This window comes from Eretmochelys imbricata, chromosome 3 (genome assembly GCF_965152235.1).
Source record: "Eretmochelys imbricata isolate rEreImb1 chromosome 3, rEreImb1.hap1, whole genome shotgun sequence".
In the NCBI taxonomy this organism is placed as follows: domain Eukaryota; kingdom Metazoa; phylum Chordata; order Testudines; family Cheloniidae; genus Eretmochelys; species Eretmochelys imbricata.
In genome coordinates this window covers 174,637,957-174,665,072 of record NC_135574.1, presented here as the reverse complement: position 1 = coordinate 174,665,072, position 27,116 = coordinate 174,637,957, and the positions used below count along the sequence as shown (strand labels likewise).

General features: G+C 41.9%; 1 protein-coding gene across 1 annotated transcript in view; it reads right to left on the bottom strand.

The window, feature by feature from the left end:
* PRKCE (protein kinase C epsilon) overlaps positions 1-27,116 on the bottom strand; it is a 507,843-nt gene that overhangs the window by 333,046 nt on the left and 147,681 nt on the right. The window contains exon 2 of the mRNA XM_077811974.1: positions 15,197-15,260. Coding sequence (XP_077668100.1) covers positions 15,197-15,260 — 64 coding nt within the window. The remainder of the gene's footprint in view (positions 1-15,196; positions 15,261-27,116) is intronic.

Below are 27,116 nucleotides of genomic sequence, written 5' to 3'. Positions count from 1 at the left end.
CATTTTAGAACAAGTGACTGTCCAGCAATCAAAATACTGTACGGAATTACTCTTTGGTCAACATTAAAACTGATATTCAAAAGGAAAAACAGTTCCCTAGGCAAACTAGGGAGACAAGTGATGGGATTTGGATGGGTGTAGGTTTCTTACACAGCTGTGCAGACGGTCATAACGTAGGTGAAGGCTTACAAGAACAGAGGAGAAAAAGCAAGACTGAAGAACCTTCATTCTTGAGATAAATGTCCCCAACTACACACTTAAAATATCTCACTGTAATCAAAATAAGACCTGAGAGGAAATGCATATTTGAAATTGATTTAGATTAATCTCCTGGGAGGAGAACATTTATTGTGCAGTAGAAAGATAATCACTCAAATCTGATTTCAAACATCTATTTTTTATAACTTCAGATCTATCTTGGCTTGGAGAGATAGTAGTTATCTGATGCTGATGAAAGGAGCAAGTGAAATGAATACTCTGCACATTTTGCTCAGCTTGACTCCAAAGGGGAAAATCTCTTCTTCCCCTTGATAAACTGTGAAATGGCTTTTGAAAACAACAATTCTACTTACATTTGAAATTTGTGAGCCAACTAATGTTTTCTGTTATGCTGCAAAAACAAGGGACTCGCAGCACAGGAGCCTAAAGAAAGAAAATTGAAAACAATTCCATCCTACCTTCCAATCAGTTTAATTATAAACAAAAGTGTCAGGGCTATACCCTGACCTGTGGCTGAGTTCTGCTCATGGCACGTGAGGGGACGTGGGGGTGAAAGGTGTGTCTAAGTATGGGGCCATTCTTCTGCTTGGATATTGACCTACACCTGGAGAGGGACTTGGAGTGCAGGGGCTCGAGCCCTGCATGGGACTATCTTTTTAATCCCGCTCCCTTCCCATCCCGCAATACCCACTCTCACTCCCACACGCTCCCGTATTATTTCTGGCATTTTTATCCCGCTCCCACCTGCAAAAACCTTAGATCCCACAAGAGAGACACATTCTCTCATGCGACTAAAAAAAAAGAAAGTTGGTGTCAGAGCGTGAGTCAGTGTGTTTCCATGGGATCCCCGCTGACTCCGTGGTAGAAACCTCCATCACTGTTAGGACCCTAGGCTGGGACCCAGTGGAGCAGGGTGGGCCGGGATCCCCGTATTGCCTCCCCCGCTGCCAACCCCATCCCTGGGGTGGCAGCCTGCCCACTTGAGGCCAAAGGGCCTGGTTTTATCTGCTGCCTGCCCCAGGCCGAAAGCTGAGCCATAGACTGCTATTGTTCTGCCCCACCCAGAAGGTCAGAGCCTGACTCTTGATTGCTGTTGGCCCCTGCCAGAGAGTTGGGCTAAAAATTGCCTATTTCTCTGTCCTGCCCAAAGGATCAGGGCCCTGACTGCATTGGTTGCTGCCAGAAGGCTGAGCTAAAGGCTGCTTCTTGCACTGCCCTGCCCAGAGGGCCAGAGCACCCGACTATGAAGTGAGCTGTAGCTCATGAAAGCTTATGCTCAGATAAATTGGTTAGTCTCTAAGGTGCCACAAGTCCTCCTTTTCTTTTTGCAGATACAGACTAACACGGCTGCTACTCTGAAACCGCCTATATATGCTGTCTGTCCTAGATGGGAGGCTAGGATAAATATTGATTGCTGCTAGGCCCTGCACAAAGCGCCAGAGCTACAGGCTGGTGATCTGCTAATCCCCCTGCTAATTGGCTTTGACCACAGTGACTTAGGGAGGCGGAGTGGCCTCCCTCCAAGCCTGAGGAGGTGAGGGACGACTGTCAACACACTCCACTGTAATATAGAGGAAGGTTAGGATTCCACACACTAGATGTCGCAGGTAGGTGACCCAAGACACCTTGAAAGAAAAGGGTCAGGGGGACTGTGCAGTGAAACTACTAATGGACTTCGTGGTTCTTCCATTTCATGTGTCAATTATAAGAATTGGACGGTTTGTTGTACATTACTAGTGTTACAGAATCAGCCTAGTACTTGATCTACAAGTGGCAGAATCTCCCTAATGGGTCTTCCATCATAGGGAGAACTCGTAAAATGAAGGAAGCTGTATCTACAGATGGAGTAAAAGATTTCTATTCTAAAATCCCACTCTACTGATGGGAGCTGAACCCTGTTAGCCACAATGAAACACTGGCAGCTGAGGAGAGATCAGCCTGAGACAGGTCTTCATCTAAAGGAAAGATGCCACTGCCAAGACGGGTTGTGGGGGATGGTGTTAAAGTTATATCTTGGTGGGAGAGCTATACAGATGGAATAAAGCATAGTTTATTTCTTTGTCTATAATTTATAGTTGTTGAGAAATTGAGAAATTCTGCTAGAAAAAGTAGAGCTGGTCTAGGATTTATCATGACAGCTTTCCCTCCCACCCCCCAGCCCTCCACACTAACCCTCTGTCTAGTTGCAAGATATCTAACCAGCAACCATGTTCTGGAAATTCAGACTTAGTGCCAGCATTCTTTTGCAGCCACCTCCGTTCTCTAATCACAGTAGCACGCATCTGGCTATGAAGCATAATGTAATGCCAGCCTGATGAATTTCAACGGAACAGATATGTTAATACAAACCACCACAGATTTGGAGTGACAGTCACAGATCACAAGATTTTGATAAGCCTCCTCTTTCAGGCACAAGTCTGAACACTAAGGGCTCAGTTCCTATGCAGGAGGCTCCAGTGCAGACTCCCTGAATAACACCCTCAATGACATGAACAAACAGCCGTTGAGGGTGAACAGGGCACAAATATGGTATCTTTGCCTGTGGTGAAAGCCACTCCCTGTAGAGGTCATGTTCTTCTGCCCTGGTGTGAGGCAGGGGCAACTCCAGAAACATTTCCCATTGTACACACCCTCAATCTCTATAGAGCCATGCCTGCTGCAGCTGCTGGCCCAAGCTGCTGGCCCCCTGAGTCCATGCCAATTTCAGCGCCCGCATTCCAGCACAGCCCACCGCATGCGCCATCACTCCCCATCCCTGAGAGGGGACATGGGCTGCAAGAAGCAGGACAACACTAGGCAGGCTCCCAGGGAGGAGCTCTGCTGCAGCAGGCAGCCCCATAGCAGTAACATGGAGAAGCAGTGCTGGCCACCTCACTGCCCACACAAGTTTGGCCCCAATAGCCCTCCATCTTGATGGCGAGGCCAAAACTGAGAGAGTGGCATTGCAGCCCGGAGCATGGGGGTCACACCACCACTCAAGTTTGGCCTCACATTCCCTCTGTCTTGATAGGAGGAGGAAAGACCCAGCAAGGCCAAAACTGAGTCAGTGGCATTTCAGCCTGGTGCTCAGGGGTCATAGTGCTGTTCAGGTTAGGCTCTGAGATCCCTGTGCACCAGTGACATGTACTAGCTGCCTGGGTACGTACCCAGGCAGGCTTTATTCTGTGAATGCCACTGAACTTACAGAGCAGGAATAAGCTCTGAGAGTATCTGGCATATTGGGTTTGCAAGCATGAAATGTGACTGGTGTCAAAACAAGTGCTCCTTTGCTCTGACCATCCTTTATTTGCATCTTTATAGACTCCTGAGCTGGAGCTTCCAGTACAGAGTGAGATCAAATGGTCAGGTAATATACCTTCATTTGTAGAAATACTGCCAGGGCCTCCCATTACAGGTAGCCATAGCCAGATTTATTGTTATTCACCACATTCATCCTGTGAAAACTAAGTTTGAAAAATAACTGAATTTGAACACTGAAATTAAATGACTTTCATGACTACAAGTGTTCTTGAACCAAAGCAGCTTTTGCTGATACTCACCACCTACAATGTGAGCTGTGATATTTTATTGGAATTTAAACTGCCTACTCTGAAATGAAATCTTAATCTTGTGTGTGATTGTGTGAAAAGGCAATTACCTAATATGAACTCAGGCATCTGACGATGATAATTAATCATCACAACTTGCTGTGCATAATGCAAAGAAAGTGGTTCTGGATAGTTCTTATTTAGAATGCTATTATAAGCCGTTCATAATGATGAACCGTTCACAGTCAGAAAAATAACTTGAGTCTGTTCTCTGAATCATTCTATTGTTACTGGGCCACATGCCAAAATGGTGGTGTAAAAGTCACATAGTGGTAAAAGCCACCAGAAGTATCTGTACATTGGTGTAACTTACATGACAAGGAGGTGGAAGAGGAAAGCTGTAGCAAATAAAAAGCAAGAACTACTTAAAAAAAATAGGTGAGTCTTCAACAAAGTAGATTTTATGTAGCTTTAAAGGGAAGAGGGATTTAACCATTGTTTGTCCACAGTACATCTCTTACCTGTGATACAGCATGACCAAAAGGCAGAAGGAGAGTGATATAGGAGAAATATGTAAGTCCCAGGATGAGGAGAAGCCTTATTCCTAGTAGAGGGAAGAAAGGTTTCTATAGATTAAAAACACCTGAAGCCAATTAGAGCACCTGAAGCTAGTCACCTGATAAAAAACCCCTCCTTCAATCAGCCAGGGGAAGGAGTTGGAGCAGAGAGCAGTTTGAAGGAGTTGGAGCAGAAGAGAGTTTGGAGAAATGCCTTGGCTGGCTAGAAGACCAAGACCCTAGGTAAAAAGACACCCGGCTTGTGCAGCGAGAGATGGCAGGAAGGCCCACAAGCTGAAGAGCAGAAGAGGGAAGTAGCCCAGGGGAAGGAAGCACTAGTTCAAGTGGTTTACCACTATCTCTCGGGCCCCTGGGCTGGGACCTGGAGTAGAGGGCGGGCCCAGGTCCCTCCCTCTCCACTACCCTTCTCTGGGTTACTAGTGCGACAGTAGATACCCTAGTTCAGGGGCAGGAAACTGCGCCCTGAAATCCCCCCCCCCCCCCGCAAGAAGAGGAAGCGCGGGACGCATCATAATCGTACCGGCAATTTGCCACATATCCCATTCTATGACCATTTGTTATGATAGTTTATAAACTGACTCACCCAGCTCGTCTCACTGTGTTACCATCAGTTCTTGGATAAAAGTTTTAAACTTTCACTGCATCTCGGAAATTGGTTCAAGAGTCACGGAGACAACACTGGAGCTCTTATATCTCATTTCGGATATAAAAAAACCTCAGCCGCAAGTTTTATAAGCACACGGGGTAGATCAAAAACATGGCTGTAATAGCTCAATAAAACAGTCAATGGATATACTTCACTCTAGAAATAAACTCTACACTGCAGTCAAACCAGGTTAATATGGAAAATCAATATGACTTTGGACAACAGCCAGCCTCAAAGAAATAAAAGAATAAGGTAACTTATCTCAAAAGATTCTTCCATTCAACAGAATAGAAAGAATGAATGGAAATAACCTTCTTTGCTAGCCACTCACCCCATTAATGATGAACATTAGCAGGAGTTAAAGGTTGAAACACAAGCTATTCTGGAACAAAGCCATTTATACTGCATGCACGTACGCATACACAACAGTTAACATGAACGTTCTTCTTGTAAGACATTGGGATGATATATACCAAGAAGCCATGCTAGAACTAGGGGCAATCCAGTGAAAGAATATGGGAAGAGTATTAAGAAACTTCTTGCTGGTGACTCCTTACAAACATAGGTCTGTTGTAAGTCTTTTCTTTCAGTGAGTTTATTTTTTCATATTTATTCCTTTATTGGATATTCAGTTAATAAAGGGGACACTATTGTGCCATGCAGCATTGAAATAAAGCATCCTGGAGCAGTAACAGTGACAACACATTTTGAACTGGATCTCATGAAGGTGGGTAATCCAAAATATTTATACCTTCATAAATACCTTACTTTTCAGCACTGAATATTTTGTTCATACGTAGCCCAATCCAGCACTTACTTAAGTCAATGGAAAGACTTCCATTGACTTCAGTGGAAGTTATATCAGGCCCAGAGTAACTTCATATACCTCTTTGACCACGAGAGATTAACTTTAAAGATTTTCATTGGAAACTCGAATGTGTATTAGTTGTTTCGGGAACAATTTTGCTGGGCTTGGTTTTTTTCCATGCATCTTTCATGATAAACTACAATAGTACTGCACTTATGACTTGACACTTCAATATGTACAAATATTTCTCTGCTAAAGGAAGTTTCCACTACCACCATTGTATTAATTTATCAGACTCTCAGGGATTTCAATCTCTTCAGCCAAGGATGAACCTACTATAAGGTGGAAGCACAACCAGTTGGAAAACTGTACTCAGAATAATTATCAGTGGTTCACAGTCAAGCTGGAAAGGCATATGGAGTGGGGTTCCGCAGGGATCTCTCCTGGGTCTGGTTCTAGTCAATATCTTCATAAATGATTTGGATAATGCCATAGAGAGTACACTTCCAAAGTTTGTGGATGATACCAAGTTAGGAGGGGTTGTAAGAGCACTGGAGGACAGGATTAGAATTCAAAATGATCTGAACAAACTGCAGAAATTATCTTAAATAAATAGGATGAAATTCAATAAGGTCAAATACAAAATACTACACTTAGGAAGGAATAATCTATTTCACAAATACAGTACCAAATAGGAAATGACTGCCTACGAAGGAGTACTGCGGAAAAAGGATCTCGGGGTTATTAGTGGATCATAACCTAATTATAAGTCAACCATGTAATGCTGTTAAAAAAAAAACAAACAGCATTCTGGGATATATTAGCAGTGTTGTTGTACACAAGAAGTAATTCTTCTACTCTATTCAACACTGATAAGGTCTCAACTGGAGTACTTAGGGAAAGACATGGACAAGTTGGAGAAAGTCCATAAGAGAGCAACAAAGTTATTAAAGTTCTGGAAAACACGAACTACAAGGAAATACTGAAAAAATTAGGTCTGGTTAGGCTGGAGAACAGAATACTGAAGGGGGACATGATAACAGGTACACAAAAGGTTGTTACAAAGAGCAGGATGATGAAATGTTCTCTTATCCACTGAGGACAGGACAAGAAGTAATGGGCTTAAATTGGAGCAAGGGCGGTTTAGGTTGGACATTAGTGTAAGCAGTGTCAGGATGAGCTCCACCCTTATCATCTGGTGGTGAGGTATGGCAAGTTGTGGAAAAGAACTTCAGGGGCCGATCTCATTTGCATAGGCACACCCACCCCACCTAGAATGAGGCCATAGCTGCCCAAATGGTCACTTTGGCTGCTGTGGGATCCCCAGTGTCTCTGTTATTGGGGCAGGAAGAATAAATTGTTATTACCCTGATTATGGGAACTGTGCTTGGAACTGTACTTGGCCTTTTGTTATGATGGAGGGACTCACCATCAACTAAGTAGCACTCGCTAGGCAAGGGTCATGGGTTCCAAAACTCTGTGAATTGAGAGAGGCTGGGGATAAGTATTAATACTTGGTGGCATGGGCCCCTTGGTGAGGGCCTTACATGCTATTTGCACTTCCTCCTCTCTCCACTGTGGAATATCAGAGCTAATTTTGATTCTATTAGGAGTCTAGTTACAGGCTGCTGAGCTCACTTTGGGCTAACAGTGCACCAGCACTGAGGCTCCCCTACTACAAGCTGAATTCACCAAAGAGCTGAACTGACTAAAAGCTGAAATCACTGTGTGTTGTGTTAAGTAGTGGGGGAGCCTGAAGATATATTGTGGAGCAGTTTGTGGGACGGCTGGAGTGCCTTGTGAACAGGCTGGTGGAGCAATTTGTAGGACGGTGGGAGCTGCTGCTGGTGGGACGCGGAGCAGTTTGTGGACCAGCTGGTGGAGCAGTTCGTGGGACAGCGGGAGCTGCTTGTGGGCCGCGGAGCGGAGCGAAGGCCTATGGAGCTGTGGGGCGGTCAGCTTCAGATCATGTAAGGTGCCTCTTACCCCCGCCCCATCTCCACACCGGTTGGGAGGTAAAGCTCTGCAGATAAACTTTCGAACTCTGGGGCTGACCTGATCAGGGACAGAGACTTTTGGGTCATTGGACTTTTGGGACTTTGGGTGATTTGGGGTTGCTGGACTCAAGAACCAAAGGGAAAGGGGCATGCCCCAATTTGCTTGGGGTGGGTTTTTGCTCATGGGTTGTGTTATGAATCCTGTTGGTGGTGTTTCCCCAACATAATGCCACATTGTTTCTCTCTGTTATTAAAAGGCTTTTTGCTACACTCAGACTATGTGCTTGCGAGAGGGGAAGTATTGCCTCTTGGAGGCGCCCAGTGGGGGTGGTATATATTTGTCCCAGGTCACTGGGTGGAGGCTCGAGCCGGTTTGCATTGTGTTATTGGAATGGATCCCCTAGATATTGAACCCGGCCCTTGTTGCTGCCAACTCTGACGGGCAGAAGGGTTACATTAGGAAAAACTTCCTAACTGTCAGGGTAATTAAGCACTGGAATAAATTGCCTAAGGAGGTTGTGGAATCTCCATCATTGGAGATTTTTAAAGAGCAGGTTGGACAAACACCTGTCAGAGATGGTCTAGAATGATAATACTTAGTCCTGCCATGAGTGCAGGGGTCTGGAACTAGGTGACTGACTGAGGTCTCTTCCAGTCCTACATATCTATTATTTTGACTTTGAACATGTCAAGTTCCCTTGATTTTATGGAAAAATGGAGAACCCACACAGAGTGAGCACCTGAGGGCAGATTTTGGGCCTCTGAATGAACCAACTGTCTGGCAAGTTCTATGAAAATATTTATTCCGTGGTTTGAAGTTTCTCTTCAAGGTAATGAAATTAATTCCAAGCCTGTAAGGCTTATTCCCTAATTCTTATGAGCAGTGCTACTGAGGTCAGTGAGTAAAGGTTACTCCCACAAATTACGAGTTGCAGGATTCATGCCTGTACCTTTATCTATGCCGTAATATGTACTATTATGTAATTTGTCCTTCTGCCTTACAGAGTACTTTTCTGTCTTTCAGGTACTTCACTTTATTGCTCACAGAGACAGACACAGCAGGCAATTAGTGCTTAGATCCTGGCAAGGGGGTGGGGGGGGAGATTGGCCATTTTTTATTTACCTGCAATGGGCCTTTCCCCTTAACTTTTAAAAGTGGTAAAGAGGGCTCTGTCAGATGACTTCCAATAACAGCAAATGTTTTCCTAAAACCCTGTGTAATTCTTTGCAAATGTAGGGGTTAGTGTATCAGGTCAGAACTCAGGTTTCAGAGTAGCAGCCAGGTTAGTCTGTATCCGCAAAAAGAAAAGGAGTACTTGTGGCACCTTAGAGACTAACACATTTATTTGAGAATAAGCTTTTGTGAGCCACAGCTCACTTCATCAGAACTGTTGCCAATGATCTCTTGTTCTACTTGGCAACGCTTTCAAGACAAAGCTGTTCTTTTATTCTGTAACCTGAGAATTTGCCTTACCACTTAAAAACATAATGAATTTGCAATTAGAGCTGAGGCCCTTAATCTTGTGCATGTATCTTCTCTAAGATCCCTAGAAGAAATGAGGTAAAAGAGAAGTAGTAGAAAAGACATAGGGCAGAGGAAAATCCCTAGAAAGCACTTTTAATATCAAATACAAGCAACTTCAAAGCAGGTTCTCTGAAGGCTGTAAGGTTTGCTCATCATAACCAGTCCTACTACTGATTTTCTAACTCCAGCATGTCAGCGCTGCCATTACAGCCCCTGCATCAAATTCAGAGTGCGTGCAAGCAAGGTGCAACTCTTCTTACACCAGCACTGAAACACCTGCTGACACCTGCACTGTTGTTCAGAGCTCCACGATAAGACAATCTGAACTACAACTGGCATGCAAAAGTGTTTCAAAAATTTTGATCTGACTCCTATGCGTCATTAAAGTTTATATGGAAAAGTCTACGTTAGGGAACCCTTTCTGGCACTGCCATAATCTCCAAAGAGGGCTTTGTCGTATTTAGTTTAAATTCAGTTTTGAAGGCCAGTTGATAAAAGAGATTCAGCCTCTCTGGTTTTTTTGTATGTTTTATACACTGAACTCGAGAAGGGCTTAAACAGATACATGGAACCCAATCTTGCAAAGACTTACATGCATGCACACTGTGAGTAGTCCTGTACTGTTGTCTTTAATGAGACTACTCAGGGTGTGTTTAAGCACATGCATAAATCTTTGCCGTATCAGGGCCCAATACTGTAAAATGTAATATCTTCATACACAGATACCTGGGTTATAAATAACCCACATGTATTTAGTAACTATGTGGAAAAGGACTTGATGTTCCATGACATGAGCCAAAATGACATCTAAAAAAAACTTTTCACCCTCCAAATTTGTGTATGCACTAAATATGGTACAAAACACAATCACTTTCATATGCAAGCGACATTTAGGTGCCCAGCTATTTTGCAGATGTAAGTGTAGGACTGGTTTTGAAAGCACAACGGGGACATGTACCAATTTTGCTGGTCAACAGACACTAGCCTTTGAAAATATGGACCTTTGTGCCACAATGCAGTGTCCACTCAGCATTTTATCCTAAACTCTTCTGTCCAGATTGCTCCCACTGCACAGTCTGCAACAGTTCATTTCATCAAGGGCAGAGCTTCTTCTCCGCCTCTCCCCCTCCCCCCACCCGCCCCAGTGCAGAATGGATATATGGTTCAGATGCCAAAACCTGCAAGTCTCAGGAGCAGCACTGTCAACCTCAAATGTTCAGAACTTATGAGCAAGCCCTAGACAAAATGATTATCTTAAAAATCATAAGATTGTAAACAAATATATATAAATTTGGGAATCTTTCTATTTGCCTCCTGGTTTCTGAGGCTTTAGGGCTCATAATTTCAAGCTTTTTTCTGCAACTATGAGGTCTAGAAATTTGTTTTTAAATGAAAGCAGAGATTCTCAGACAACACGATTCCAGGAGATGGGGCTTTAAGGAAGAAAAACACTGAATACCTCAAAACCTGCAGAGAAACTCTGAGATTAACTGGAGGCAAGTCCAAATGCCTTCTTCACCACTTCTCTGGTGCATCCGCACTGACAGAACTCCCCCTGCTCTAAAAGATGTTCCCCAGTGCAGAAAGGGAGCATTCAAAAGAGTCAATAAAACCTCTGGCTGTATTAACTTTTCTGTAGATTCCCAGCTTGTCTCTGGAATAGGCGAGGAATCCAAGTAGCAATGCCATCACACTCAGTCCCTTGCCCCAGCACTCTTCCCAATCACAGCCTGGTCCCCAATTCCTGATATGAAGATTCTGTTACCTATACATGGACCTCCACAACATCCAGTGACAATAGTGGAGAAGAGGCCAAAACGCCTTCTCATGGCCCGGGCTAGAGATCTGCCATGTTTTCAACCCCTCTATCCACAAAGGAGGAAGGAGTGGTCGAAGCCCGTAAATTCCTTGATTTTGTTGTGGGTGGGGCAGAGGGGTGTTATGGAAATTGCCAGGACCACAAGACTGACTGTTACTGGTACTGTACCATACCAATGCAAGAAGCATATGGGGGAAAACAAGCTGATGATTGGAATTCACTTTGCAGGACAATTAGATTTTTGTGGGTCCAGGACGGAACTAAAGATGATGTTTAGGAAAAAGAGTCTTGGTGGTGTAATGGGTTATAAAGCACAAGCCTTTAATCTCCAGGGTCTGGAGTTGAAAACCAAGGTTTCTGGTTACAAATGAGATCAAGTTTGCTAGTCTCATTCCTTTCAAAATATATGACAGTATTCTACTGTAATAGCCCATAACATTGCCTGATCACTACTGTAAGATTTGTTTTAGACCAGTACTGTAGGAGAACTCCACAATCTTTCTATAACTTTCTGGAATCATTTTATAGTAGGACTGTTGATTAATCGCAGTTAACCCTCATGATTAACTAAAAAAAAAATTAATGATGATTAAAAAAATTAATCATGATTAAATCGCACAGTTAAAAAATAGAATACCAATTTAAATTGATTAAATATTTTTCATTTTTTCTACATTTTCAAATATATCGATTTTAATTACAACAGAATACAAAGTGTATGGTGCTCACTTTATATTATTTTTTATTACAAATATCTGCACTCTAAAAAGGATAAACAAAAGAAATAGTATTTTTCAATTCACCTCTGACAAGTACTGTAGTGCAATCTCTTTATCGTGAAAGTGCAATTTACAAATGTAGATTTTTTTCTGTTACATAACTGCATTCAAAAACAAAACAATGTAAAACTTTAGAGCCTACAAGTCCACTCAGGCCGACTTCTTGTTCAGCAGATCGCTAAGAGAAACAAGTTTGTTTACAGTTACAGGAGATAATGCTGCCCACTTCTTAATTACAATGTCACCTGAAAGTGAAAACAGGTGTCCGCATGGTACTGTTCATAGATTCATAGATATTAAGGTCAGAAGGGACCATTATGATCATTTAGTCCAACCTCCTGCACAACGCAGGCCACAGAATCTCACCCACCCGCTCCTGCGAAAAACCTCTCACCTATGTCTGAGTTATTGCAGTCCTCAAATCATGGTTTAAAGACTTCAAGGAGCAGAGAATCCTCAAGTGACCGTACTGTTGTAGCTGGCATCGCAAGATATTTACATGCCAGATGCACTAAAGATTCATACGCCTCTTCATGCTTCGGCCATCATTCCAGAGGATATGCATCCATGCCGATGATGCTCATTAAAAAAAATGCATTAATTAAATTTGTGACTGAACTCCTTGGGGGGAGAACTGTATGTCTCCTACTCTGTTTTACTCACATTCTGCCATATATTTCATGTTACAGTAGTCTCGGATGATGACCCAGCACATGTTCATTTTAAGAACACTTTCGCTGCAGATTTAATAAAACGCAAAGAAGGTACCAATGTGAGATTTCTAAATATAGCTACAGCACTCGACCCAAGATTTAAGAATCTGAAGTGCCTTCCAAAATCTGAGAGGGATGAGGTGTGGAGCATGCTTTCAGAAGTCTTAACAGAGCAACACTCTGATGCGGAAACTACAGAACCCAAGCCAACAAAAAAGACAATCAACCTTCTGCTGGTGGCATCTGACTCAGATGATGAAAATGAACATGCGTCAGTCCACACTGCTTTAGATTGTTATCCAGCAGAACCCATCACCAGCATGGACGCATGTCCTCTGGAATAGTGGTTGAAGCATAAAGGGACATATGAATCTTTAGCGCACCTAGCATGTAAATATCTTGCTATGCCAGCTACAACAGTGCCACACAAACGCCTGTTCTCACTTTCAGGTGACCTTGTAAACAAGAAGTGGGCAGCATTATCTCCTGCAAATGTAAACAAACTTGTTTGTCTGAGTGATTGGCTGAACGAGAAGTAGGACTGATTGGACTTGTAGCTCTAAAGTTTTACATTATTTTATTTTTGAATGCAGGGGTTTTTTGTACATAATTCTACATTTGTAAGTTCAACTTTCATGATAAAGAGACTGCATTACAGTACTTGTATGAGGTGAATTGAAAAATACTATTTCTTTTGTTTTTTACAGTGCAAATATTTGTAATCAAAAATATAAAGTGAGCACTGTACACTTTGAATTCTGTGTTATAATTGAAATCAATATATTTGAAAATGTAGAAAACATCCAAAACTATTTAAATAAATGGTATTCTATTATTGCTTAACAGTGCAATTAATTTATTATTTTTTTAATCTCTCGACAGCCCTGTTTTATAGTCTATTCGAGAAATGTATATACTTATGTAATTCTGTAGGATCGTTTAAAGACAAAGAATGATCAACTCTGTAAAGTTCTTTTTGCTATAGAATTCTATTAGATTCATCTCTATTATATTCTGTGCACCTCTCCAAAAGGATTTTTTTTTCCTAAGGGTTTAAAGAGTCTAGGAACATCCATTCACATAAAAAAGAAAAACAAAATCCCATGACAATTCGGCACCACTGGCAATGTGTGACAAAGGACTGAAATAGCGAGGTTATTCCTATTCAGAATTAAGATCTTATTGATAAACCGTGAATGGAAGCTTTGAAGAACATCTGCATACACCATGATGGACTGTTAGATCCTTACTTGTATGAGCTCTAAACTAGACAAAGCAATTAAAAAGGAAGAAAAAAATATGGCTATTTGTACTAACATGAAATTTGTTCCACATATTGCTCTGGCTGATCAGTCTATGAGAGTAAACAACAAAGCAGATTGTCTTGTAACTTTTCTAGGCATAAGTGAGAATTGCTTAGGGGGCATGCATTTATTATTAAAGCATCATGTATGCAGTTTATATGTAAGAATGAAGAGTGTGAAGAATGCCCTATGTGGCCACAGGGCTGTAAGACCAGCTGTAAGCAATAAGGTGTGTTTTTTTTTTTTAAATAGGGCTTTAGTACAGTATGTGCTTTTGCGAACTACTAGCAATTACCCATGGACAGCAATTATTCCTTTTGCAACACCAAAATGACACATGCAAAACATTCTTCTGTTGATCCCTAAAGTGATCCAGGCAAAACAACTGTAGCTTACTCCCGTTTCCCATTTCTCCTCCTGCCAAGGCCTACATGAACCTGCCTTGAGTAATCTGAACCAATAGACACTGTTTAGACAGGCAGCATTACACACAACTATTCAAAAGAACACAGCTTAAAATGACTCACCAAGAAAGACCCCATGCCAGCAAATACACTTCAGCAGCTAAAATCTTGATAAAGGGCTTGTTTGAGAAAATACACAGAAGAGCTTTGGGACTCTTAATTGTTGGGACTGTTGTACATTAGTTTCATACCATATATGACCTGCTCCTGCTCCCACTGAAGCCACTGGCAGTATCCCTAGCAAAAACAGTTGCCTAAGAGTACCTTTAATTGCCACGGAATACCAGTCTTCCTGATTTCTAGGGTTTTCCCCAAGCCTATATGCAAGTGTTGTATTACCCAATACAACCATTACTCTTCTATTATGAAAATATTTTGCTTATGCACTTTGCTTGGAAAGGGAATACTTTAGTGGGGAAAATACTAATAATTTAGTATGATGAAACACTTGATGTGTATAACATCTATTTCTACAAATTTAACAGTTAGTGTCTGGTTTATAGCACATTTCCGCCCAAAACTAGACAAATAAGTACTTGGAAATAAATTCCAGGTATATTAAACAGCTCTAAGCTACTGCATCTTGGTTACTATCTTATTTATTTTTTCTTGTTGTCTGTCTATAATTCCAGGGCTAACATGGACTGCTATTCCTTAGAGATACAACAATATATGCTTCATTAAGATAACATTTTCTTTTTAACATGATCTTAAGCAATACTGTGGTACACTGTTTTCTCAACAACAGTTGCTTGACAGATCTATTTAAAAAGCACCATTCATGGGAGGAACAAGATAAAACATTGAAAGGTCTTACCTTCACCTGAAGATCCTGAAAGATCTATGACGACATATACTCTTCCTTCTGGCTCCAAGTCAATCTGTAATTGAGAAAAGAATAAAACACTTAGACTGGTGCTCCCTTAATGAGCTCCTGTGTGCACCATTAATAGAAGAAAAGGAGTATTTGTGGCACCTTAGAGACTAACAAATTTATTTGAGCATAAGCTTTCATGAGCTACAAATTTATTTGAGCATAAGCTGTAGCTCACAAAAGCTTATACTCAGATAAATGTCAGGTTTCAGAGTAACAGCCGTGAAGTGAGCTGTAGCTCACGAAAGCTCATGCTCAAATAAATTGGTTAGTCTCTAAGGTGCCACAAGTACTCCTTTTCTTTTTTCAGATAAATGTGTTAGTCTCTAAGTTGCCAAAAGTACTCCTTTTCTTTCTGCGAATACAGACTAACACGGCTGCTACTCTGAACCCTGTCATTAACAGAAGTTTCCATTGACTCTTAAACCCGAAGGGAAAGGTCCCCAAACTGTGGGGCGCACAACGTTTGCAGGGGTGTGGTGTGGCCCAGGCCAGCTCCCATGTGTGGCAGGGAGGGAGTGCCACCCACCCAATCCTGCTGTGCTCTAGCCCCGCCCACAGCTGTGGCCCTCTCTCCTGGCACCATGCCTGGCCCCATCCCCAGTCTTAGACCCTGGCTGCAGCTCCGTTTCCAGCCCTGGACCCGCTCCCAGCCACACCCAGACTCACAGCTGCGGCCCCAGCCTCAGCCCCCTAACCCCTGTCCGCATCCTCTTCTCCCCGCGCCCCTGGAGCCATGGCTCTGCTCCTGGCCCTGGCTTGGGGGGTGGGGAGTGTGCAGACAGGGGTAAGGGGAGGCATGACCCTGAACAGTTTGGCAATCACTGCCCTAAGGCATGTCACTGTTCACAGAGCAAGTATCATGCTCTCACTAAACCTGACCCTGCAAAGAGCTAAGCACCTTTATGAGGTGCTAAGCAACCCCAACTCACACTGAAGTCAAGGGGTCTCCAGACCCTGCAGGATCAGTCCTGCTGCGTTTTACAAATCCAATAAGCTACCTTAGCACAGTAATAAGCTTTGTCAACTCTCCCCCATGCATTTTAACTCTCCCAAGGACTGAAAAATCATTTTAAAAGGAAGTGGTACCAAATAACTTGGCTGTAACTTACACTAAGGCCAGGAATGCAGTGAGAAAAGTACACTTATAACCAATTCAGTTTCTGAACAGACACAGATGAATTCTGGTTGCAGAATATGGGGAATTAACGCACACAACTTCATTACCGTTAACATTTGTCTGGAAGTTCATTGTTATGTATTCCATCAGGCTAGCTTGCCTTTAGTATATTCAGCAGTAATACAAGGAACCTACAGGCCTGTATCCTGTAGGATATTAGCTTCAGTCATTAGCATAAGGCTTGAAGCCCATGAACTTTGGATAAATTACCTAATGGTCACCCCTAAGTTTTAGGGAACTGGAAATAGAGTGTGACGGTGAATTTTGTCCAGAATGATACCAGCCAACCACAGGAACAAGAGCTAACATCTGCAGATATCTGACTACAAGAGTGCCATGTCAATGAATTGATGTGTATGAGAATAAGTTGAGATAATGAATGTAGGAGAAGGGGACCCCAACATAAGTAGGGTGAGGAAATACAAATAAGGAAGAGAGGAGAGATCTCTACTGACTATGCATTAGACACAGTGGTGTCAGAGTAACGTATTATAAAAGCAGTATCCCAGCCTGTGTGTGGGAGGAGAGAGAGATGTAGCCTTTGGGAGGTGCCAGGATGATGGCCACTGGTGATGATGAGGAAGGTGATGGTGATGAGGAAGACAATGGCTAACATTCCAGGTTATTCTGCAAGGGACGGTGTGAGTATATGACAGGTTTCAGAGTAACAGCCGTGTTAGTCTGTATTCGCAAAAAGAAAAGGAGTATTTGTGGCACCTTAGAGACTAACCAATTTATTTGAGTATAAGCTTTCGTGAGCTACAGCATCCAATGAAGTGAGCTGTGGCTCACGAAAGCTTATGCTCAAATAAATTGGTTAGTCTCTAAGGTGCCACAAGTCCTCCTTCTCTTTTTGTGAGTATATGGATGTTCAGTTGTACATTCTGTATCATCTCCATCTACCTTAAAGAGTTAGAGTGCTTGTGACTTTGCTAAATGTATTAATAAGTTATTATACATATAGAAGGATTCCTATAGTGTGAGTGTTGCAACTGTGCACATCGGGATTCCCAACTACACAGTAATTTTAACACTGGGGTCTGATCTTGGGACAAGAACGTGTCAACCCTCAAAGTGATATCTGGGAATTCTTAAGTAATCATATAATTAATACATAACCTGTGACACCTTATGGCCCTGTCCTGTGAGATTCTGATTACCCTTTGCTCCCATGATGATGGATTTCAATGGGAACTGAGGATGCTCAGCACCTTTCAAGATAGAGTTCTTAAAAGTAGATCCGATTGGCTCTAGATATGGGAAGGCATAGGTTTAGATAGATACCACAATGATGAATGCAGTATAAATGCCTAGATAGATACTATATTGCACTGTACATTTCATCATCGACTCTGAATTTCACTAATTATGTTAGATTATCTGACTACCAGCACATTACACAGACGGCTTTTGTGATTTAAATCTCTTTTCCTGAAACTTTAAAATAGTTTCAGTAAAAGGTAAGGAAAGAAAAATGTCTCATTTAAGTATATGAGCACACAGCATAACTAATGGCTCTTCCATTGAAATCTCAGTGGAATGTAGCAGTGTGTTTGGAAGCAACGCATAATGGGCTATATTTTACCCTCTTCCTACCTGACTGTGCAAGACTGCACCAACACCTACCTGCATGGCCATTTAGGGCCTACTGGGATCACAGAGATTCATGCACAGTACAACTCCCCACAAGCAAGTGGGAGGAACAGAGTGGGGAGTAGGTGAAAATGGCACCTTTACCACCATGTATTGGCCAGGAATGGAGAGCAGAAGGAGGGGAGTAAGTGTCATTGTGCAAGGGGCTGACACTTCTTACTACCTAATCCAGCAGAGGTTCAATGCCTTCCTGAGGTGACAACTATGCACTGCCCCAGACCTCAGTCATCAGTTCCCAATCTACATCTGCTGAAGTGGGAAAAGGGGAGTGCTTAAGACCCGTAAGTGCTTGGAACTTTGTTTTCCTAAAGTCACACATTTTGGCTACTAAAAACACTAAAAAATGCATCTCAAGTCACAAATAATGCATTACATTAGAATCTTGCTAATACACACTAATGACTAGGAGACACTGGTCTCCTGATCTTTGCAAATTAGCAAGGAAGTGAATACACACAACAACAGAGCTAGGATCGCAAAATGTACTTTGCTCATTAATTTTGACAACTACAGTTTAGGTTGAATTATTTATGATAATATCTCACTCTCTTAGTTATAGGAAATTTCACGCTGGGGTTGCATCTTTGCTCAGATGTGGGGAGAAAGACAGTTTGGTTGAGGATTAAGTGGTGTGCAGATTTGCACGGTTCTACAATATTGTAGAGGGCGTCGAGGGGAAAGTCACAACAATAGTTAAAACATTATTTTCTTCACATTTTGGGAGAAAATTTCTCATTCAGGCTAAGTGGGATGAGTAGCTGGTAATCGTTTTGTTATAAACTGAAAAACAAAGGAATCTCTGGCAGTGCGGAGGAAGCGGTGACTGCATGTAACTCCCCATCTTGGGGTTCATCAAAGGGAGATTAGGGAATATCAGGGGAAACGGGTGGGCCAGACTGTGCGCTGATATCCCCAGCTGGAGGACAGTCCCTTGGGGACCATGCCAGATGGTGTAAGTTAGAGCAGCCTTAACAGGCTCCTTCTGTTTCCAACTTTTCATGCTCACCTATAAGGCCCTTCAAAACATGGGAACCTCTCATTGCATGTCTGTTCCTGTCTCCTATTGGGTCACCCCAGTGTCCTTCACTCTGCCAATAACGTCTGCCTAATCCATCCGATAGCTTCTCACACAAATGTTTCTGCCGCTCTTCCACCAAAGGAGTCAGGGGAGGGATTCAAAGAGGGCTGAGGAGTGATCTGGTCAAACAATGGGCCAGGAAAGTAATCTTAGCAGCTGCACTTTGAATGCATCGGGAGGAAAGGAGATGGGGAGATGGGTGTTAGGAAGATCAAGGAGGAGGTGCTTGTCCAGACATGGGATGAGGATTGCCTGGTTGAGAGGTTGTCCATGAATATCAGTAAAGTGTTAAATATTTAGTGAGGACATTTGTAATAATTTCCAAAATAGAAATAAAAATGAATAAAAATGAATAAAAATGCTACTACTGAAATACTATTTATCTCCTTTTGCAGTTTTTAAGATATTAGGAGATCAGAAGCACAGGTGCAAGGACAGGCTTTGAAGTCTGAGCTGATGGTTGCTTTTGAACAATTTCTATAGTACTCCACCAATGGCTGCTTGGAAGAAAAATACTTCTAGGGCTCCATCATACCAGCCTCACATAATGTTTACTTGGGCTTTCAATAAAGGCCTTTGAATTTGAAAAATCAAACTCTCCCTCCCACCTGCCCAACCCCAAGACACTGCCCCCGCCAAAGTCAGTCAATACTTCTCCTGAGTAGCTGAAGGCGTCACAGCAGATATAAATAAGTGTTTTCTGTCCTCTGTGTGTGTGTGTGTGTGTCTCTCTCTCTCTCTGTCTCACCTGCCCACCCCCATCCGGCAGCCCAAGGCAGAGCCTTGAGCTCTGAATTCATTTCTACCACGAAGTAGGCAGCTTCCACCAGCTATTCCAAACTCTCTCCTCTCCGTTCGTTACTCCCAGAGAATTTATTGAAGTAATTTTCTAACAAAGGATTTCACCAGTTAAACTGAATGCTCCAGTACTGACGACACAGCTTTACTTACAGGTTTATAAAAACGCACCTTTCCACTTCACTCAGGATACACACGCGTGTCAAATGTGTGCTTTTATCTCAGGCAAAAACTAGTCCTCTCCATATAAACAGTCTCTGCCCTCTCAGAAATGATTGTGAAGACAGATTGGTCTTCATCTGACTTCTAAAGGCCAAGAAGCTCAGGGTGAAAATCATGGACCCATTGAAGTCAAGGGGAGTTTTGTCAGTGACTTCAGTGGTCTCAGGATTTCACTCTCTGCCTCTGTTGGGTCACTGAGGGGGAGGTGGAAAGGGAGGGAAAACTTACTCTAGAATTGAGTACCTTCCACTAAGCCCACCTCGTGCCAGCAGCTCGAAGACATTTACATCAAATGACTTAGTTCAAATGCTCCAGCTGACCTCGTCTGCCACAGACCCAAAGCTCACTGAAGTCAATTAGGATATGTCTGCAATGCAGCTGGGAGATGTGATTCCCAGAGCAGGCAGGCAGACTTGTGCCGGCACACCTCGCACTAACATACTAAAAATGGCAGTGCAGACGCAGCAGCAGTAGCAGTGACTCAAGCTAGCCACCCAAATCCAAACCTGCCCAACCCCCAGGTCTGCGCTCTGGTGGCTAGCCTGAGCCACAGCCAGAGCCCACAACCTCCACACTGCTATTTTTAGCATGCTCGCTCAGGGAGAGCTAGTGTAAATCTGTCTACTCATACTGGGAATCATGCCTCCCAGCTGCAGTACAGACATACCTATAGAGTCTTGGACTTTGGATCAGGCCCTTCATGGATAATCCCAGAAATGGAAGAGCAGTGTCTATTGGCAATTCCACTATATGCTGGCATAAATGTTTATATTTCATTGCATAGAGACTACATTGATGAGAGTGTGAAGACCTCAATTAAATTAGACAGAGGTGATCTCTCAGAGAGCTAGGATCAAAGCTATACAGGGCTTTCAACTCCAAAAGCCTCACTTTAAATTGAACCTGGTGGACAATTAGTGAAAAAATATTCCCGTATCCTGACATCACCTAAAAAGCTATGCAAAAAGCTATCAAGTGATCTTGAAATGCTGTCTAAAGGCGTGTGCGTTGCAATTACACAGTGTAGAAACCAGTTACTTGCATCACTTTAAGCAAAGTGCAAATCTGAAAGCAACTTTTTCAAATGCCTATAAAGACACTTGCAGGAGGCCACCAATGTCACCTGTAGTTCCAGAAGCAGTTGCTGATGGATCAAATTCAATTCAGGTAACAGTGGGCACAACTTGAATGCAATGGGGGTTACACCTGCTCATGGCAGGTATGAACCTGACCCTTCCATTTAGCTAAAATATGTTTGCATCTTTGACTACGACTTGGAGCATTTTTCTGTGTAGGGAGACGCTCGGAGAAGTTATTTATGAAAAGAAAAAGCAAGGTAGCAGAGAGCAAACCAAGGTGTGAACACAGCTTGCCTGAGTAACAGAGATGAGTCGATCCAAGCTGAACTTTGTTATAACCAAGAACTAAATCTATATTGTGTCCTATGCCGCGCAGACTATGAGCTCAACACATAACAAAAACATATGTAAAAATACATTAGAGAAGAGTTTGAACACCACCAAAACAGATTTGTCTTTGCTTCCTGCATAAGCCAATTTCATGGCATCAATTAAAGTGTCTAGTAGTAGGTGCAGAGTAAGATGAATCATATCTGTTTTCTAAATACAACCTATTAATAGCCCCCTTATTCCTGATGTGGAAATAAAGTGAAACAATAGCTGCATTAGAGCAATGATCTTGAAAAATTCCAGGCATGAATAAAACATATGACTTGCTCTGTTTCAGGGAAAATAAAGCAGCTGTTCACAAAAACAGACCTGCTTTCCACATACACCTGTTGAAACCATGCCCAAATTTCAGCATATCATCATTTCTACTTTGGTACTTATATAGCACTCATCACCATACTATCAAGTGCCTCACAATTATTTATGGATTTTATCTTCAACAGAGCTGTGAGGTACAGGAGTTTCACCCTCATTTTATAGATGGGAAATGGAGACACAAGTTAGATTAAGTGGCTTGCCCCAAGGTTACACAAGACATCTGGGGCTTGGCCAGGAACCAAACCCAGGATTCCTGAGGCCTAGACTAGTGCCATATACACTGACCAGACCATCCTTCCTACTTTTCCTTTAAGCTTCACTTATTCAGAACATGCACATCCTGTCTTCCTGTAACATTAGCCACTGACATCTAAGTAATGTTTTCACGACTATATTGGCTACATACTTCAGAGCCAATTTTTCTCTTTATTCAAGGAGTAATACTGGAGAATCAAGGATCGAACACTTCCTTCCCCCTCCCCCAAGCATTTCCAAATCATGGCAGTTTTTAGGCTGCTCTAAAGCAGTTTGAAACTCAATCTGAGCTCACAGGGATTTGTGCAAGTTTATGTCCCACTAGTTTTAGTTTGTGAGTTTGCATCTCCTGAATTTAGTGCTGAGTTCCAGGTAAGCCCAAAACTTGCCCAGTAGCCCCATGTTTTTCCTGATTTCAGACTGAAGCTATGCAGAGCTACTTAGTTCTGTATGGTTCCCAGCTCTGAAAAAAAATACAAAACCCCAGGCATAATGCTCCTAATTTGGGGTTTCTTTAAGAAAGTTTTTCACTTCTCCAAGAAGATTGGATGTAATGATTTGGGATGCACTGATGCTTCATCTAAATATGAAAAAGCTCTGAGCAGCAAATTTCACTCTTGGTAATTCCTGAATAATTCCACTGGTTAAAGAGTGACCTCTCTGACTTCAACAGAGTTACCCCAAATTGACAGTGATACAGTCAGAAAGCTGAATCTGACCTTACAGAACAAGTTCAGACACGATGTAAAGCAGTTGCAACTCCATTCACATCAGTGGACCTACACCTGCCTAAAACAGGTTTGAATTTGGCCCTAGAAGCATGGACTATGACCATCATCCTGAAGTCACTTATGTACAATACAAGCATGTCATCTAAGATTAGGTGCATTATTTTTATTTAAAATCTAACTTGGCTCTTGACAGATAAATCTAAGAATAGGTGATCACATAACATTTAGGTCTTCAAGGGGTAGTGACTGTATAACAACATTTCCCATAACTCAACTAGCTAACAGTCTAATGTTGGGATCAGTTCTACTCTGATGTCTTCGAGACAAGTTACTGAACACTACAGGGTGCATAAGAAAGCTTTCAACCTCACAGCTGACTGGGATTTGTGGTCCATTTGAAGCAGTAAAAACTAAATGGACCTAAGCAATGAAGCAGCAGCAGAAAAAAAAATCTTTGTACTGAAATACAAGGATTTTTTTTTGTGACATTGAAGGATTATCCAATACTTGGACAGCTTATGGGATAAACTTCTAAGCACGTGATTTGACTCTGCAGATGGTCATATTTGTAATGTAGGATTTTTGAAAGCCAAAATATACTAATAACGCTACTGAACATATAAAAAGCAGAATGGTTTCTTCTTGCATTACAAGTAATGCCACTATCTCCTTTCAGAAAAAACCTGCATGGGATGGTTACCTGGAAAAACTAATATAACTCTAGATTAGTTTCTTTTTGCAATTTTGTGCATACATTTATTATTTTCATGTAATCTCTTTGTATGATGCCTGCACATTGGTTAGTTAATTACAATATCTGTGATCTTAAAAGCAACAAGATCTCTTCCCCAGTGGCTCTCACTACCCATAGTAGTGACAAGGAGTGTAATGGGAAGCAGCAGAAGTGCTTTGCAGCCTGTTCTCCAAAGTTTACCAAAATTAAAATGTTACCTTGCGTTAGGGAGAGAATATCCCTAGTTGCAAGAGCATTTTGTGCCAGTTGTCAGTTTTACTAAGAGAGTCTTGTAACCAGTCCCTTTCATTCCTCCCTGGGTGATTGAGACTGTGTTTTATAATATATGATGCTAATGGAATATACTCTGGATTGTACAATCACATTCAAAACTGAGGTCAGTACTCAACAGTCACAGGAAAAACAGCATAAATATAAGAAATATATTTGTCGTGATTAAAAAAGAATGACTGAAAATAGAAACTTCCATCTGTCCTTGGGTTTATGTTGTGTAGCAACAAGATTTTGACAGATTTTACCTTCTGTTTTCTACTTAAAAAGCTAGAAACAGGAGTTTCTGTTTAATACTCTAACAGCAAAAATAAATTAAGGGTGGAGTTTGTCAAAAGCTTCCTGACTCAGACAGACTGCGGCTAGATTCCCTTATCTAGCCGGCTAAAAAATAGCAACGTAGACATGGTGGCTTAGGCAGCAGCTTGGCTTCTCAGGCCCACCCAACGCCCTGGGTCTGAGCTCAGTGGCCAGCCCAAATCTCCACCAGAGCCACAACAACCTCACTTCTATTTTTAACACATTAGCTCAAGCTGAGCTAGCGCAAATCTGTCTACCTGAGCGGGGATACTCGCTCCCAGAGGCAGTGTGGATAAACCTTAAGTGACTTGAAAGCACAACTCCCATTCAAAGATGCTTCTGAAAATGCTACCGTAAATTCTGTTACGGCCACCATCAGGCACAAGAAAAAATCCCAGTCAGAAATATCAGAGTAGAGAGATGGTTATTATGGTTCCCACCTTTAACTTTGTACTAGTGTGACAAAGTCAGCTGTGGCACTGTTGTGAGATTTACACTGTCGTCGTCATCATACGATGCAATGTCATTTTGCAGCTGATGAGATTGTGGCTATATGTTATCCTGCAGTAACATAATATGATCCCCAAAGCACTTCTACAGCATTTTTCTATCTTCCAAAGTGCTATAAAACCAGCCAATTAATTAGCCAACAGCAAGTATGGGACCTGACAACATCCCAAAAACCATTCAGGTTGATCTCACAAAATTAGGCACTGGTGGCCTAAATGGACATATAGCTGCATATGGAAGAAGAGTTACTAAAAAAGCAGTAAGAGAAAAGGGAAGAAAAAGGTAATGCATGGTATAAATAACCAAACCACAAAATCCCCCCTCCAGATTAAAACACACCCTCCAAAGTTCAGAATGTTCCACCCATGGATTAAGATGACTCCAGAATCCCTTGATGGAAGAAGTTTGATGTGGAGTTCAATGTATGGTACCACAAAGCTGAGGATTTTAATTTGCACAGGTTAAAGAGATCCTGACAAGTAGGTCACGTCCTAAAAAAACATCTCTACCACAGCCAGAAAAAAGGAGCAGGGATATGCAACGTCATGAACAAAAACAGTCTTTCTGTGCAGATTTAAACATTCCCATGCACTGTCTGTGATCGAGATATTGCAGCAGTGTTACAATCATTAGATCCAGAAAGGGAATCTGCACTTCATATAAACTATGAAAAGTAAATTAGCCATTTAAAATTTTCATTTCCAATAATTTAAGAGTTAATGTGATTTTGTTTATAGCTATTAGAATCATAGAATCATAGAAGAAAAGGGTTGAAGAGAACTCAGGAGATCATCTAGTTCAACCCCCTGCTCAAGGCAGGACCAACATCAACTAAATCATCCCAGCCAGGGCTTTGTCAAGCCAGGCCTTAAAAACCTGTGTGTGTGAGACCTGCATCTGTGTGTTTATTAGATACCAAAATTTAAAACATCTCAGGAACAAGCAAAACAATCTGATTTTACTATGTTTTAATTTTAATTTCAACACATAACACATAAAAGGACCCCTCTACCAGACTCTAGGCATTGCTGATAAATAAGTAAAAACTCTGCAATCCAATAAAGACACAAACAGCAGTAGCATCAAACAAGCTTTTCTTTGCACCAAAGGAGCCAGACTAAAACTAAGTCTCTCCACCTCAATTCCCACAAACTTCGCACACAGTCCTGAATCCCCACCAAACCTCCCTAACTAGATGGGCTTTGCAGTGTGCTCTTTGGGCATCAAATGTGGAAACTGAGAGGGGAAAAAGTCTGATTGCTAAATTACATTATCTGCAGAAGAACTGATTTCACAGGCCACCTACTTAATTGTGAGAGAAACATATTTTTGACTTTTAAAAGAAGCTATTGAACATAAACGTATTTGGTATTTTGAGGAAATGCCTCCAGAATGTCTCCTATTTGTCCTCTATTCTTCTATTCTCACCCTATAGCTCTGTGTCCTTCCCTCTGGTCAGGATACGACTTCTTCTCGAACCAGCCAATAAATCTCCTTACACTAGTAAGATGCAGGGGAGTTCCCCTCCCACAGAAACTAAATATACATCTTACACACTGCTCACAGCTCTTAGTAGCTCTGGGAAATATTGACATGGGTCAGAACTCCCATTTAGCAATGCACTGCCACAGAGATCACAGAGCTGCCTGTCAGCATAAATGTTAAGAGTTTTGAAATTGATCCTCATAATTATGAAGACATTTCACAGTTTGCTGCCCGGGATCCAATCACAGCAATATAAAGAAGTTGAGAAATTGTAGCCATGGTAAGCTCTATAATTTATTCACTCAAACTCAAGAATATATGAGACATCAAAGATCGAGCAAAAATTCAAATATGACCTATAGTAAAGATCAAACATTTCTCAGTACCAGACATAACACAGAAAAGAGGAAGCCAGTGAAAACAAGACCCGGTTTGAATAATCACAGCATTCAGAAATCAATTTAAAAAACAAACCACACACACACACACACACACTGCACAAGCTAATGATGTGATCTACCATGACTTACTGTGGCAAGAGTCCCCCAGGCTGCTATGGGAAATAGTTTTTGAACTATAAATACATAAAATAAAAAAGAACTTCTCTGCCTATACTGAGACAGATTGTCTTGTGCACCACTGGACTGGGACTCAGGAAATCAGAGTGCAATTTCCAGCTTTGTTACAGACTTCCAGTGTGACCTAGGACAAGTCACCATACTCCTCATCCCTTAGCTCCCCATCTATAAAATGGGGATCATATTCGTCCTTTGTCTGCCTTATCTATTTAGATTAGAGGGTCTTTGGGGTAGGGATTGTCTTTTACTGTGTGTTTGTACA